Source organism: Somniosus microcephalus, chromosome 7 (assembly GCF_052327205.1).
Source record: "Somniosus microcephalus isolate GS21.2 chromosome 7, FLI_Smic_1.0, whole genome shotgun sequence".
NCBI classification, from domain to species: Eukaryota; Metazoa; Chordata; class Chondrichthyes; order Squaliformes; family Somniosidae; genus Somniosus; species Somniosus microcephalus.
This window is the reverse complement of record NC_140993.1, coordinates 249,813,277-249,830,705: the sequence shown is the minus strand read 5'-3', so window position 1 is coordinate 249,830,705 and position 17,429 is coordinate 249,813,277. Positions and strand designations below refer to the sequence as shown.

The 17,429-nt window shown below is 43.5% G+C and overlaps 1 protein-coding gene across 2 annotated transcripts in view; it reads right to left on the bottom strand.

Moving 5' to 3' along the window:
• LOC147115222 (desmoplakin-like) overlaps window positions 1-16,628 on the bottom strand; it is a 91,079-nt gene extending 74,451 nt beyond the window's left edge. Inside the window, exons 1-3 of one of the 2 annotated variants that reach the window (XM_085993593.1) lie at window positions 16,169-16,628; window positions 13,274-13,370; window positions 647-798 (exon numbers count right to left, since the gene is read on the bottom strand). In XM_085993593.1, the coding sequence (XP_085849719.1) occupies window positions 647-798; window positions 13,274-13,370; window positions 16,169-16,467 (548 nt within the window). In that variant the 5' untranslated portion in view covers window positions 16,468-16,628. The remainder of the gene's footprint in view (window positions 1-646; window positions 799-13,273; window positions 13,371-16,168) is intronic. The other variant, XM_085993594.1, reaches the window with a different exon arrangement.
• Window positions 16,629-17,429: the final 801 nt, after the last annotated feature.

The window sequence follows — 17,429 nt, the reverse complement described above, 5'->3', positions numbered from 1 at the left end:
TGGAGTACAAGAGTAAAGAAGTCTTACTACAATTATATAGAGTCTTGGTGAGACAACACCTGGAGTATGGTGTACAGTTTTGGTCTCCTTACGCAAAGAAAGATATTCTTGCCTTAGAGGGAGTGCAACAAAGGTTCACTAGACTGATTCCTGGGATGAGGGGATTGTCCCACGAGCAGAGATTGAGTAGCCTAGGCCTATATTCCCTAGAGTTTAGAAGAATGAGAGGTGATCTCATTGAAACATATAAAACTCTTAAAAGGCTTGACAGGGTAGATGCAGGGAGGATGTTTCCCCTGGCTGGGGAGTCTAAAACTAGGGGCCAGTCTCAAAATAAGGGGTCAGCCATCTAGGACTGAGAGGAGGAGAAATGTCTTCACTCAAAGGGTTGTGAATCTTTGGAATTCTCTACCCCAGAGGACTGTGGATGCTCAGTTGTTGAATATATTCAAGACAGAGGTCGATAGATTTTTGGATACTAAGGGAATCAAGAGATATGGAACAACGGCAGCTAAATGGAATTGAGTTACAGATCAACCATGATCTAACTGAATGGCGGAATAGGAGTCTGCCTTTCAGCCCTATGATTCAAAGCAGATCTCCAGTAAATTTCAGTTTAAACTGGAATAGAAGTAATTTTCCTTACTTTTTTTGGACTGATTCAAAAGGCTTCCCATTACGCTTTAGATCGTCAACAAAGTCTTCAATCAATGCTAGCTGTTGACCAGCCACTCTTAACACCTCATCAATTTCTGATCTGTATCGCCCAGGCTGCCCAATATCGAAAGCATTCAAATCCTGGTATAAGTAGAAAAAATGGCATTTGAAGGTTTTAACCAAGCATAATTCTGTTCCAATGGAAGCAGAGTCAGGTCTTCAGTTCAAACAACAAAATAGGGCATCACTTTACAAATATCTAATGTCTCTGTACAAAATTATTTAAATGTTTTATCATGACAAGTTAATACTTCAGCTAAAATAAAAAGGACAAAGTAATTTAATTTGAATGCATGATGTATTTTGTGCAAAGCATTTCTATGTACAGTATCAATTATTGAACCTATGACTATAATAGTTACCATTTATATACCACATATACAATAACGACCATTTCTCAAATTAGGCACATCTGTAGTTCGTATACATCACAATTTGCACTTCATTACAAGATGGTGGTAGTGCTTCCTCATGCTCTTTACTAAAGTTGACGTTCCACTATATAACTTGCATCCAAAAATGGGAGATATTAGACTGGGCTATCCCAAGAGCGCCAGAGAGAGTTAAAGTTAGTTCAGTACCATAACCATTACACTGCTGTACCTACATTATTTAGGGCCCGAGTGAAGCCCACCCAAAGCTTTATACAGAGAAATTCTTTATGCTAACGAACAAAAAATTTGCAAGCCCACTTTTATACAACTCCATTTATGTACAAAGCGATATTGTATAATTTAGCGACATAGTAATTATATCCACTATATTTCCTCAGAAAATTGTTACCGTCATACAATGGCCGAATTTTCTACACAGCACGAAGTTTCATGTTGCACCGATAGTGGAAATTTCCCTTCCAGAGCACAACGGGGCTTTGTACACATCAAGCCATGGGCATTATTCCTATCACTTAGCTTTCCCCACACACAATGTCATCAATAACCATGGCAGTGGTATCAAAAGCTTCAAACTGTGGTTGATGTCACAAATAAAACAAAGAATCAACTTTCAAATATTGTTCACTTCATTATTAAAACTAGAAAACAGTAATTGTAAAGAAGATACAAAAGGCTCTTTCCCCTAGTGCTTATGATGGCTAGCTTTAAAAAGGAATGTGGTAATCCTGTTCAACCAGTTTGAGAGTAGTGCTCCAGTGTATGAATTAATAATTCATGGAACTAAAATGGTTGCGATCTTTACCAGAAAGTAAATAGTGAAACAACAGGAAAGGAGATTGCAGAATGTTACTCAGAAATTATGGTTTCGAACTTGTGTTAAACCTAAGAGACCACAAAAAATACCGCAGTTCCCAAAATAATCAGTACTTGGCATAAAATTACTGAACAAAATGCAGTTTTGTATCAGAATTTAGGAGGAGTGTAGGAAAGGATTTAATTTCATCAACAAGAGAAAGATATCTGCCAACATGCAGCACTAGAAGACATTGGAACAGGAGTAGGCCATTCAGTCCCTCGAGCCTGTTCATCTATTCAGTTAGATCATGGCTGATTTGTACTTCAACTCCAATTACCTGCTTTTGCTCTGTATCCCTCGATACTCTTACCTAACAAAAAATCTAGCGATCTCAGTCTTGGTTCTGCATCCACAGCCTTTTGAGGGAATGAGTTCCAGATTTCCACTACCCTGTGTGTTAAACATGTGCTACCTGATTTCACTCCTAAATGATTTAGCTCTAATTTTAAGATTATGCCTCCTTATTCTGGATTACCCCACCAGAGGAAATAGCTTATCTGTATCTAACCAATCAACTCCTTTTATCATTTCAAAGATCTTGATTAGATCACCCCTCAACCTTCTAAACTCAAGGGAACACAAACCAAGTTTATGCAACCTGACCTCATTTTAATTCTTTTGAGAGGACAATTCAGCTGTGTTTCTATTGAGAGCTACAGTATACTTGTGTGTTTTAAATGTGGGTTTTCCCCCATTGATAAAAACACACTGTTTGCCCAGGGAGAGCAGAAAAAAGGTAAATGAAATTATCCTTTGTTTTTGTGGTGTATGTTTTAGTGGCAGGAGGGGGTGGTGAGGCATAGCCTTAGTAAACAAAAGCAACTGCATAGGAAAGCTAGATATATGTGCAATGACTGAAAGTTGAGGAATGCCTCGATAGAATTTCAACCATCTACTCCGAAGCCATGCTGCTTGAAATAAAATAGCACCAAGCCCTCAACGTGAATCAAACTGCAATTTCAATGTTATGCTGTACACAACGTACCCAGAAGCTACAACACAAAAGGATGAAGGCGAGCTACACAGACAAGATGATCCTGGGTTCAATTTCCAGTTTGCGATGAATTTGCTGATCACAGCCAGGGCAGGAGTACTGCCTTATATCCTGGGCTAAGGAGAAAATAATCAGCGAAGATTCCCACCCATGATGGCTACCAGTATCCCTGCTGTAAGTGCACATTTATGGATGCTGCAGTAGGACAGGTACTAGCTTGCTTGTGGTCAGGGTGTCGCCACAGTTAACAACCTGTTAAAATTATGGCCTGGCTATCCCTCTAGTAGTTCCAGTCTCCCGCAGTAGCTCTGGTGAGAAACTGGTGGATTCTCAGAGAAACGGTATAAATGGCCATTAATAGCATTTCTCCAGAGGTTCCACTGCACTCCTACTGAAGTAACAACAGAAGATTAGGAGAACAGCCGCTGAATTTCAAGGCCAAATTGTCTAGGCTCACATGTGAGAAAAGGCCTCGGGTGAGGTACCAGAGGGCATCCCGCATCCGTGGAACCACACACCAGCATGACTGAACATCTTTGGTAGAAGACAAGGGTGGAAAAAAGGAGAAAGCAAGAGCAAAAAACATAGTATATATGCATTAAGGGGAAACTAGATAAGCATGAGGGAGCAGGGAATAGAGTTATGCTGATAGTGTTAGATGAGGAAGGATGGGAGGAGGCTTGAGTGGAGCATAAAGGCTGGCATAGACTGGCTGGGCCAAATGGCCTGTTTCTGTGCTGTATTTTCTATGTAACCCTTAGCTACCATGTGCCACATAGAAAGTGAGATTTGCAGTCACTTTTAATGTGAGTGCAGAGCAACTTGAGTCCATTTCCAAATATTCCTTCAACTCATGTTAGATGGCCAAAATGGTGAATTTATTGAGTATGGATCTAGTACATTATTGTTCCATGGGTCAATTCCAGATCTAAATTTATTCTGTAGTAATGATTTCTGTTGGCTCTGCCATTTCCTTAACATCAAACCCACTGCCCTCATTCTAGATGTCTAAAAGTTGAATAAGTGCAGGCCTCATTAATGCCACATTACAACACAGGAGCAAAAGAAGAAAAGTCGGGAATTAGATGCATCGAATCTGCGCCACCATTTTGTTAACCATGACGTTATCTTTTTAATGCAAATTCCTTGTCTTTTTTCCATATCCCTTCATACCCACATCCAACTAAGTATCTATATTCCTTTTAAACATATCAAACGACTTTGCATCTATGATCTCCCAGGGCAGCCTGTTCCACGCTCTCGCAACCCTTCATGTGAACAACTTCTTCCTAGATTCACTTCTAACTGGCTTTTCTCAAATTCTAATTTTGTTTTTAATTATTTCTCAGGATGTGGACAACACTGGCAAAAGCCCACATCTACTACCCATCGTTAGGTGGCTCAAGAAAGTGAGGATGGGCCTACTTGAACCACTGTGGTTTTTATGATGATGGTTCTCCCATGATGGCGTTAGGTAGGGAATTGAAGGATTTTGACCAAGCGAGGAAAAGGAACAGTGATATATGTCCAACTTGGAAGTGCCATTGTTGCCATGACATTGCTGCTCTTATCCTTCTTGGTGATAGAAGTCACAGGGCCAGGAGGTGCTACTGAAGCACACTTAGTGAGTTGTTGCAGTGCAGCCTGTAGATTGTTGTATCCGTGTGTTAATGGAGACACGGAATGCAGGAGTTGGTTTAACAGGTGTTTACTGAACAAAGTCTGGAGGTGAACTAAAAAGGTACAAGACGCTATACAGGCTTATATACCCGAGTGGTCACTACCGGTATTACAGTACACAGGGGCTCTTAAATACACTACAATTCCCCCCTTTTAGATAATTAGTACATAACATTTTAAGTAATCATTAATTAACATGTTTACAAGAACAATAATCTACACATTTGCTGCAGTTAATCAATTATAATTCAGTCTCTCTGGAGGCTTCCTGACTCGGTCCGGATAACGCCTCGGTGGTGTAGTAGGTTCTTTTGGCAAGGTCGATTCGGCTTGAATGCCAGTGTCGGGTTCATCTGGTTCCAGTATCACCGGATCGGAGGTAGATACTATGGGTATCTCTACTTCATCATTAGGCATATAGAGTTGTGGTGTAGGTTGTCTCTTTTCGGATGACTCTATGATCTGGTCAGCATGGCGCCTTATTATGCTTTCTCCAATGTCCACGGTATACATCAGCGGTCCTAGTCGTGTGCAAATAGTTCCAGGCTGCCATTTCTTGGTACGGTAGTCCCGGGCCAAAACTTGTTGACCTATCTGGAAGGTTCTAGTTGGTCTTTCATTCATGCCTTGAAATTGCCGGTTCTCCACGTCCCTTCTGATGTTTGGCTTGATCAAATCCAGCCGGCATCTTAGGCTTCTATTGAAGAACATCATGGCGGGAGTTTGGTTTGTAACCACGTGTTGCATTCCTGTATGCAAACAAGAAGTTATCTACCTTATGCTGTAGATTTATGTCTTCATTACCCATGGCCTTTATGGCCTTCTTGAAGGTCTGGACAAACCTTTCAGCTAATCCATTGGTGGCGGGATGGTATGGGGCGGACGTGTAGTGCTTAACCCCATTGTTTTTTTAAGAACTTCCTGAATTCTTCGGATACAAATTGCGGTCCATTATCAGAACAGATCTGTTCAGGCAGCCCATTCCTGGCAAATATGGTCCTTAATACTGTGATGGCTTTTTCCGTGGTGGTGGAGGACATCTTTATTACCGCCGGCCACTTGGAGTGTGCATCCACCGCGATTAAGAACATTGAGTCCATAAATGGACCAGCAAAGTCGATATGTACCCTTTGCCAGGGAGAGGAGGGCCACTCCCATGGATGTAGAGGGGCTTGTGGTGGGGCGTTTTGGACCTTCTGGCATCCTAGACAGCTCTTGGTCATTTCTTCAATGTCTCCATCGATTAGGGTTGCAAAGTTTCCGGAAATTTTCCACGGGAAGTTTATCTTGGGAATTTTGCCCCAAAAAAACACATGCTAGCATAATATTGTTTTTTTTTTTTTTTTTTTCCCCCCCCCCCCACAGGTCCTCTCTTAAAATTACTAACAGAGATGGAATCTTAATTATTAAGGAATTTCTTAATCAATATATGTTTATCTTCTTACTTGGCTTGTTTTAATAATTACAAGTTTTGTGTGTGACTGTGAACAAATGTGTCCTGATTGGTTGGATGAGCGATTAGCTCCCTCTATTTGTAATATTTGCATATCGAATTGTGATTGGCCTGCAGGCATCTGTAAGACTGCTATAGTTTTTTAAGATCCAGGTTAGGGGTCCTGAGGGGAGTCATTTTGTTTTCTGCTGATGCAGTAAGTAAATCAGACTTTATACCAAATAAACCAGTTACTTGTTGAACTCTGTTGTCCTTCAATTTAAAATATACAAAATAATACACTATTGGTGATGCAGCATCGTGTGTGTACAGGTCATGCTTCCATCACATGGAGCATCAGCAAAAATGTACTCATCCTGTTGCAATCATGCTGATCGACCGCAGTTCGACAGAGATGAATGCCCTTTATTTCTCTGCATAGAACAATGCCACGTTTAGCGTCGGATGTGTGGAAGCATTTTACCCCAGGCATTAAAGATGGAAAGACTGTGTACATGTGCAAACACTGTAGAAAGCCATATGTAAAGAATGCCACAAAGATGCAGCAGCATTTATCCAAATGCAACAACTTCACTCAAAGCTCACAGCAGTCAGCCCAGAGTTCCTCTGCTTCCATTCAAGAAGATGATGGTTCTCATTCAGCATCAGGCTCCTTATCAGCAACTCCTGGCCCACTTGGAAGGTTCTTTGATACAATGGATAACCATAGCCAGAAGAATGCAGATGAGTGCCTTGCTCGAGCTGTATATGCAACAGGCTCACCCACCCCTCACGCTCACAGCCAATGTGTACTGGAAGAGATTTTTCAATGTTATTCACCCTGCATACTGTCCTCCCACCAGACATGCTTTGTCTACTTATTTGCTGGAGGCTGAGTATAACAGAGTCCAAGGAAAGCTCAAAGAAACAATAGCGATGGCAGACTGTGTTGCAGTTAGCTCAGATGGGTGGTCAAATGTACGAGGGGAGGGCATCATAAACTACATCGTCTCCACTCCTCTCCCAGTGTTCAAGAGCACAGACACGAAGGACAACAGACACACAGGCACATACATTGCTGATGAGCTGAAAGCAGTCATCAACGATCTTGGATCACAAAAGGTCTTTGCAGTAGTTACTGACAATGCTGCGAATATGAAGGCTGCTTGGGCTCAAGTGGAGGAGGCCTATCCTCGTATTACGTCTATTGGGTGCGCAGCTCATGGGCTTAACCTGCTCCTCAAGGACATCATGGGTTTGAGAACCATGGAAGCACTGTACAAGAGAGCCAAGCAAGTTGTTAAGTATGTCAGGGGAAAACAGGTAGTTGCAGCAACCTACAACTCCAAGCAAATGACAAAGAACAAGAACACCACACTGAAGCTGCCCAACAACACTAGATGGGGTGGTGTTGTCATAATGTACAACAGCCTTCTGGAGGGTAAGGAGTCGCTGCAAGAAATGGCAATATCCCAGTCTGGGGATATGGAAACCACCATCAAGAAAATACTGCTGGATGATGTGTTTTGGGAGAGAGTGGTTAGCAGCCTTAAACTACTCTCACCAGTAGCATCTGCAATTGCTCAGATTGAAGGAGATGACGCTGTCTTGTCAGATGTTCTCAGGCTTTTTACTGATTTAAAAGAACAAATCAGCATTGCCCTATCCACATCCCTGCTGCTCAAAGCAGAGGAGAAGGCAATTGTTCAATTCATACAGACGCGCCAAGAATTTTGTGTCAAGCCGATTCATGCTGCAGCATACATGCTGGACCCAAAGCATCTTGGGAGACCAATACTTTCTGGAGAACAGATCAACAGCGCTTACAGTGTGATTTCTACCCTCTCACACCATCTCAATCTGGATGTGGGCAAAGTTCTGGGAAGTCTGGCAAAGTTCTCTACCAAGCAAGGTCTTTGGAATGGGGATGGGATATGGGAATCATGCAAGCATATCAGTGCACATACCTGGTGGAAGGGACTTTGTGCATCTGAGGCCCTGTCACCTATTACATCGGTGATACTCCAAATCCCACCTTCATCAGCGGCCTCTGAACGAAACTGGTCGCTTTTTGGGAATACGCATACAAAGGTGTGCGACAGGCTGACTAACAAGAGAGTGGAGAAACTGGTGGCTATCCAGGCGAACCTACAACTTATTGAGCCAGATACAGAAGTGTCCACCACACAGCTAGACACTGACACAGAGGAGGAAATGGACACGTCAGAGCCAGAGTCAGAGAATCAGGAGGAGCAATGAGGAGTAGAAGACTCAAAGGGACAAAATAAGGACAAATTACAGGCTAAATAAGCTGACGCTCTTTATTTTATTTTAGATGGGTCTTTTTTGTGGGGGTTCAATAAAGTTCAAAATTATAACCTAAATAAAAGTTTTGAAAGCCTGTTTTTATTTGTATGGAACAGTATGTCTATTTTGACGACAAAGATAATATAAGGGTCAGAGACAAAAACCAGTGTGCAAAAAAACTCAAAATTCCCATAAATTCCCGAAAATTCCCATGGAAAGTTTCCTCTTTTAAAAATTCCCAGAATTTTGCAACCCTACCATCGATACCTGGCCACCACAAACGCTCTGGCCAAGTTCTTCATTTTCACTCCACCCAGATGCCCCTCGTGAAGCTCCTTTAGCACTTTATCCTGGAGTTTGGGTGGAATCACCACTCTTGATCCACACATCAAGGTTCCTCGGCACACTGACAGCTGTTCTCTTTGCGAGAATGCTGGCAACAGTGGTTCGCCATGTGCTGGCCATCCCTTCACCGTTAAATCGTAGGCTCGAGAGAGAGTCGGGTCATTTCTCGTTTCCTTTTCAACGGTAGAATTTGTTACTGGTAGACATTCCACTATGGTTGAGTGGAACATCTCCACTGGGTCCACTGTAGGCGCCTCTTCTACCGTTGGCAACGGTAGGCGCGATAAACCGTCAGCATTCCCATGCTGTTTTGTTCCTTTGTATTCTATGTCATATTGGTGTGCCCCTAGGAAAAGGGACCACCTCTGTAGCCTTTGCACTGTCATAATGGGAACACCCTTTTTAGGGTTGAATATGGAGACGAGGGGTTGATGGTCAGTCAACAAGGTAAATTTTTGTCCGTGTAGGTAATGGTTGAATTTCTTCACTCCCCACACCAGGCTGAGTGCTTCCCTGTCGATCTGGGCATAGTTACGCTCAGCTGAGTTCAATGAGCGTGACGCAAAAGCTATCGGCCGCTCCGAGCCATCAGGGAATCTATGCGATAATACCGCTCCTACGCCGTAAGGGGATGCATCGCACGCCAGTCTGATTGGCAGCGATGGGTTGTAATGAACCAACACTTCCTTGGACGTGATCAAGCCTTTGCATTTATGGAAGGCACGTTTACAGTTTTCGCTCCATTTCCAATTTACTCCCGTTTGTAGCAGTGCGTTAAGAGGGTGCAGAACAGTTGACAAGTTCGGTAAAAATTTATGATAGTAATTTATCAATCCCAGGAACGACCTTAATTGTGAGACATTTTCAGGTGCTGGGGCTTTTATGACCGCTTCAATTTTTTCAGGTGACTTATGCAACCCTTCTTCGTTAATTACATGGCCACAATATATTTGTTTCTGGAAAAATTCGCACTTGGGGCGATTTGCTTGTAGGCCCAGTTCTCTCAGCCTCGTGAGCACCTGCTCCAAATTGGCAAGGTGCTCGTTGTCGTTTTCTCCTGTTACAAGGATGTCGTCTAGGTAGCATTGAGTCCCCGGAATCCCTTGCAGGACTTGCTCCATAGCTCTTTGCCAGATAGCTGGAGCTGATGCTACTCCGAAAACCAGTCGATTGTGTGTGTTTATCATGAGATACTTTTTAGAGGCCTCCTCAACCTCCATCTGTAGATATGCCTGTGCCAAGTCAATTTTGGTGAAACATTTCCCTCCGGATAGTGAGGCGAAAATATCTTCTATCCTCGGAAGAGAATACTGTACCGTGTGAAGGACCGGGTTTACAGTCACCTTGAAGTCCCCACAGATGCGAATTTTTCTCTGTTCTTCAGATTTATCATTATTCAACGTTTTCTTCATGACCGGGATGATGGGTGTTGCCCACTCGCTCCAATCTACCTTGGATAACACGCCTGCTTTTTCCAAATTCTCCAGCTCTGCCTCGATTGCTGGACGAATTGCGTATGGCACCGGCCTTGCCTTAAAAAACTTGGGAATTGCCGCATCTTCCACTTTTATTGAGGCGGTGACGCCTTTCAAGGTTCCTAGTTCCTGTTGAAACACTTCTTTGGCGTTAGCCAAGATGTCTTTTAATCGTTCAGGTATGATGTCATCATCATTTTTTTTCTTACTGGTCACTGTCAGTGCCTGAATGGAGTGCCAGTCTAAACGTATCTTCCTGATCCATTCACGTCCCAACAACGGTGGACCACCATCTTGCAGAACGTATAAATACAACTTCTGTATTTCCTTGCCATTGTATACAACAGGCACCCTTATTTTCCCTCTGGGGTATACTTTCTGCCCCGTATATGTCTTCAAGATAATGGATGTGTCTTTCAAAGGTATATGCGGAAATAGCCGCTCGTAATCCCGTCGACTTATGACGGTCAGAGCTGATCCTGTATCTAGCTCCATTTTAACTGGGGACCCCGCTATCGTGAGGGTAACCCAAATGGTCTGGTAATCTTCTTTGGCAATTACATTATGTAATTTGAGACAGCTTAGTCTCTTGTTTCTGGAGTCGCTATCGCTCTTCTGGTCTTCGGAGCTACTGTCTGTCATCATTTGTACCTTTCTGTACTTTTCCTTATTGACCTTTTTACTGTCAGTGGATTTTTTTCCAGATCGGCATACACGTGCAATGTGTCCCATCTTTCCGCATTGCCTGCATGCTTTGTCCTTGAACCAGCAGTCCCTCTGGTCATGGGTGGATCTGCTGCAGCGATAACATCTCTCGAAACCCCGTGTCATTTCATGGGTGCCAAAGTCCTGTGGCTTTTGCTGTATCTCTGCAGTTCCTCTTGCTGCTGCTTCGTATGATACAGCCACACTGAAAGCCTTGTCCAGTGTCAAATCTTTCTCAGAAAGTAGCCTTTTTTGTGTTCCTTCGCTTAGGAGACCGCAGACGAATTTGTCTCGTAGAGAATCTGCCAGTCCTGCCCCGAATTGGCAGTGCTTTGAGAGCTTTCTTAATTCGGTGAGGTAATCAGCGTTACTTTCATTCTTGTGCTGATTCCTCCTGAAGAATTTGAATCGTTCCGCTATCAGCAGCGGTGTTGGGTTTAAGTGCTCCTGTAGGGTATCAACAATCTCCTTAAAATTCTTGTCCATCGGTTTGGCTGGAGTGATTAAGTTTCGTAACAGCCCGTATGTCCTTGCGCCCATCAGATTTAAAAGTACCGATGCCTTTTTATCATCCACTACTTCATTCGCTGTGCAATATACCTCCACTCTTTTCACATATGTGGTCCAATCCTCTAGATCACTACCGAAAGCAGTAATATTGCCAGTCTTAGGCATCCTGAAAATCAAAAAATGGCGCCTCCCGCGCTTTCCCTTCTTCCCTGCCGAGTCAAAATGGCGCCTCCCGCGTTTTCCCGCCGCTGCCAACGCTGTTCTCCGCAGTTTTTATTTACACATATATTTTTAACAGTTGGAGACTCGTTCCCGCCGGACTCTCTGGGACTTTTCCCTCCCTCTGCTTGGTCCGAACGCCGACCTGCTTTGCAGCGCCGGCCGTCTCCCAAGTGCTCCACCCTCCATCTCTGTTTGCCTCCGCCTTCCGACTTGCTGCTCGGCCCCGCTGCAGAGCCACCCGATCGAGCCCCAGCCCGCCGCCCAGGAAGGATTAGTGCAGTACCTGCCACCAGCCCGACTAGCTGGTGAAACCACAGTTTTTTTTTTCTTTTTTTTCTTCGACCTTCGTCTGAGGAATCGATCTCCTTGAGGTGCTGCCGAATTGCAGGTAAGTCCGTTTCCAATTCGTCGCCACTGTTGTATCCGTGTGTTAATGGAGACACGGAATGCAGGAGTTGGTTTAACAGGTGTTTACTGAACAAAGTCTGGAGGTGAACTAAAAGATACAAGACGCTATACAGGCTTATATACCCGAGTGGTCACTACCGGTATTACAGTACACAGGGGCTCTTAAAGGTACATACACTACATAGATGGTACCCAAGGACATAAGAAACAGGAGCAGGAATAGGCCAATCAGCCCCTCGAGCCTGCTCCGCCATTCAATAAGATCATGGCTGATCCAATCTTGGCCTCAACACCACTTTCCTGCTCTCTCCTCATACCCCTTGACTCCCTTGTAGTTCAAATGTCTGTCAATCTCCGCCTTGAATATACTCAATGACTCCGCCTCCACAGCTCTCTGGAGTAGAGAATTCCAAAGATTCACCACCCTCAGAAGAAATTCCTCCTCATCTCCGTCTTAAATGGGCGACCCCTTATTCTGAAACTATGCCCCTTAGTTCTAGATACCCCCACTAGGGGAAACAGCCTCTCAGCATCCACCCTGTCAATCCCCCTCAGAATTTGGACAGAAATGTTAATGAGAAAACCACTTCCGACTACAGTACATCAAGAATGTTTTGAATTATATATTATGCCAACGTTTAATAAATCAATCATTTTGCAGATTTAGTGGGGGGGGGGGGGGGTAGACATTAGTCTTGTACGGCAGCACAAACAAGCATTACCTCATCGGCCACCTGTCATACGCACCGCCCGATATACAATTCTATTGAAGTCAGTGAAACGGAGTATCGGGCAGGGCGTAGAACAAGCGGCTGGTGCAATACCAGCCATTTTGCACTACTGTCAAGACAAATTTCTACCCCATTAGCGCCACATGGCACAGTAATAGCTCTAAAGTCAATCTGTGTGAATCGTATCATCATAGGTCTAATTAAGGGAAACTTGAAACTGCATGAGATTACAAAGTTAAAATGAAACTGATAGTTATTGGAAGAAATTATTTTTTTAAATGACGCTGAATAAAACAGAAAACCCTAAGCTCAATATGAAGGATCACATGCTTTAATGGTATGATTTTTATTTTAACAAGAGTACATTTGTAAATCATTTTTGACCTTTGTTACATCGAGACTGCAGGCATATGAACATTACGTTTTGCTGTAACACGCAATGAAAGGTGTTATTGCACCTTGATAATCTTTGTTTTTAATTTGAGTAAGAATTTACCTGGTGAAGCAGCTTCTCTGCCCGAATGAGGTTCATTGAACACTCATCAGTCATCCCATGGATCACATTATGCCGTTTTTTTTGCGATTCCATATTACTGAGAAAGAAAAACAAAGTGCGCGCAGTATAAGTACGTGTTTATGTATCAAAATCAGTTGATTCTCTACTGTAAACGTACAGCTGTAGTTCTACACATTGGTACATTTCAATCCCAATATGTCAGGAGAACTCATGGAGTTGTTAGCACTTAAAATATTAGAAAGTTATACTAAAATAAATTCTGAATACTGTAGTTCAAAAGATGCATGCAGCAGATGTGCACAGTTTCCACTTAAAACACTGAACCATATTTTAGCTGAGAAAATTAAACATTTTACAAACAGCCACTCGGGAAAAATAGTTGAGTTCAGGGGTTAATAAATCTCTGGGCCATTGGTTTTCAAACTGGGGGGTTGGAGGAAAATAGGTTGGAAGATCCTGGGAAAAACCCAAGCTCATCAGATTTCTGAATAATCCTCATCTTACTCTAATTGTGGGCTTAGTAGTGTGTTACTTTAAAAATAAATCTACAAAGATGACACTGCTTTCCTTTTTTTAGCTGACATAGTCTCTCTATCATTAGTGGGGACGACATCCCTCAGAACGTCAGTATTTAAAAATCGCTAAGATGCAACAGTAATTTGCAAGAGTTCTTCCTTCCCCCACAAAAAACGAAAGAAAAACAACTTGCATTTATGCAACAACTTGCATTTACAGTATACAGCTCCTTGAACATATCCCAAGGTGCTTCACAGGAGCAAACTGACACCGAGCCACAGAGATATTAGGACGGGTGACCAAAAGCTTGGTCAGAGGTAGGTTTTAAGGAGTGTCTTAAAAGGAGGAAAGAGAGGCAGAGGAGCGGAGAGGTCCACGGAGGGAATTCCACAGCTTAGGGCCTAGGCAAAATCAGGGATGCGCAAGAGACCAAAATTGGAGGATTGCAGAGATAAGGAGGGGTGTAAGACTGGGGGAGGTTAGAGATAAGGAGGGGCAAAGCCATGGAGGGTTTTGAAAACAACGATGAAAATTTTTAAACTGAGACATTGCCGGACTGGGAGCCAATGTAAGTCATCGGGCACAGGGATGATGGGTGAACGAGACTTGGTGCTAGTTAGGATACAGGTAGTAGAATTTTGGATGAGCTCATGTTTATGCAGGGTGCAAGGTGGGAAGCTGCCCAGGAATAGTCCTGAGGCTAGAGGCAACAAAGCCATCGATGAGGGTTTCAACAACAACCTATATTTATATAGTGCCTTTAATGTAGTAAAGCGTCCCAAGGAGCTTCTCAGGAGCGATTATCAAACAAAATTTGACACCGAACCACAGAAGGAGATATTAGGGCAGATGACCAATAGATTGGTCAAAGAGGTAGGTTTTAACGAGCGTCTTAAAGGTGGCGAGAAAGGCAGAGAGGTTTAGGGAGGGAATTCCAGAGCTTGGGGTTTTGGCAGCTGAAGGCATGGCCGCCAGTGGTGGAGCAATTAAAATCAGGGATGAGCAAGAGGCCAGAATTGCAGGAGCACAGAGATCTTGAAGGGTTATAGGGCTGGAGAAGGTTACAGAGATAAGGAGGGGCGAGACCATGGAGGGTGAACAGGACTTGTGCGAGTTAGGACGGCCTCAAGTTTATGGAGGGTGGAAGATGAGAGGCCGGCTAGGAGTGCATTGGAATAGTCAAGTTTAGAGATAACAAAGGCCCGGATGAGGGTTTCAACAGCAAATGATATGAGGCAGGGGCAGAGTCAGGCAATGTTACGGAGATGGAAATAGGCAGACTTTGATATGGCATGGATAGGTGGTCGGTAGCTCATCTCATCACGGGGTCAAATACGACACCAAGGTTGCGAACAGTCTGGTTCGGCCTCAGACAGTTGCCAGGAAGAGGGATGGGGTCAGTGGCTAGGGAACAGAGTTTGTGGTAGGGACCGAAGATAAGGGCTTTGGTCTTCCCAATATTTAGTTGGGGGAAATTTCTGCTCATCCAATACTGGATGTTGGACAAGCAGTTAGACAATTTAGAGACCGTGGAGGGGTCGTGAGAGGCAGTGGGGAGGTAGAGCTGGGCGTCGTCGGTGTACATGTGGAAACATGAAAAATGGATGAGGACTTCAGCAGCAGATGAGCTGAGGCAGGGTCGGAGATGAACAATGTTAATGGTGGAAATAGGCTTTCACTACCTCAAGATGTCCCAAAGCCCTTTACAACCAATGAATTACTTTTGAAGTATAGTCACTGTCATAATGTAGGGAATGTGGCAGCCTATTTTGCACACAGCAAGGTCCCACAAATTTCAATGCGATAATGACCAGATAATCTGTTTTAGTGATGTTGGTTGTAGGATAAATATTGGCCAGGACAAAAATCCTTACTCCAAGCATATGCTGCAGTGTTTATTTATGAAAGTTTCTCTTTTTCAAGGTTATACAATAAAAATTATAACTGTCTTATATTAAAAATTGCAAATATAGATGTCCAAAAAACGGTATGATTCCAGTTAATGTTACTAGCTGAAAATAGGCAACCTGTTAAAACATATTTGACTTGCACAATAACTTTATTATATTGTTAAAAAAGGTGCAGCAAAGTACTGACACGCCCAGTACAGGTGAGCCTCTCTCAACCAAGAGTCCATTTTGAAGCACTCCAGGAACTACTTACTGCCTCCCACACGCCCAACAGAGTTCACTTTTCTTTTCTCTCCCCACCCAAATTAAGTATACATTCTTAACCCCCCACCCCAAGATACTAAAACATTTTTAAAGACATGAACAAAAAAAAAACTTTACCACAAAGTTGGCAAAGTTGCTTCGAAAAAAAATACTGAATGGAGGAGGGAATTAAGTTTCTCTTTACCCGGAGTAGTAGGTGGTTTCGCTGAAGTCGTAGCCCCTGGTCTCTGCTGGCCGCACGTTCCTCTGGAGAGACAGCGTTCGGCTCTGAGGGCTTCGCAGCAGCTCATTACTTCCTGCTACGCCGTACATCTGCTGTCCGGGCAGCAGGTGTGCGTCACCGCCTCCAACCTCCCGGTGCACGGACACGAACACTTCTCCCCCGTCGCTGCGGGTGGAGAAGTTGCCGGGCGAATGGACGGCGTAATGACGGTCCGTCACCGAGCGCCGGTTCAGCGCCGTCTGCGAGCCGTGCAAACTCATGGCGGTGGCGGCGCTGCTCCTCTCCACACAAAGAACTCCTCAGATAAAACCAGCTTGTATATATTGAAAAATCCAGCCGATTGCAGGGAAACGAGGGGAGCAGCACAAGGGGGCGATCCGCCACCTCTGCGCCTTCCCGCGACACTGTAAGCAAATTACAGAAAGAATTCCCCTTTGGCTCCAAGGCCTCCGCCCCCCATTTTGGGCGCAACCAAGGTACCGCCCACACCTGAGTAATAGCCGCCTAGCCTCTCTGTTCCCAAGCCTACTGCCCTCTGGCAACAAAGTCCAGGGTGTGTGTTTTTTTTATATTGAGATAAAGATCAAACCACCTTTTTGTTTTTAACCAGGTGGAGCATTAATAAGAAGCATTATTTGTTGGAGTTAGATTTGGGTTGTCTAAGTTGAGTTTTTTTTATCGTGATGTTTGGTTTAAAAGCGGCATTGCGGTTGGTTGGCTGCACCTATTAAAAAATGTCTACTTTCGCTGGAAAGTAAAGCGATTAGTGTGTAAATATTAAACCGAAGCCAGCGCTGTACTTTGTGAAATAGCAAAACTATTTATTTCAGCCGGGAGCCAGGCTTCCATTGCACTCTCGTCAATGAAAAACGATTTAATGGACCAAAGTTGGGTTCCAGCTCACTGAAGACTGGAAATTGAAACTTTCCATGCGATTTATATTTCGCATAATATTTAATATTATCGATTTGAAGCCGATTGTTGAAGTTTCCGCTGCTTTGCTCTTAAGTATACAGATTTTTTTGATTTTTTTTTATCAAGTGGAAGTGAGGTAGTAAGTAGGGCGCTGAAAACCGGTTCCGAAAATTGATCATAGCCTTTGATCAACTGGGATTTAATCTGAAACAGGCTTTGTGTATTCATAATGTAATTAATCTCACAACACTAAATAATACAACGACAATAAAAGGTAACGCGTTTCTGGAATAGTTAATCCAATCTT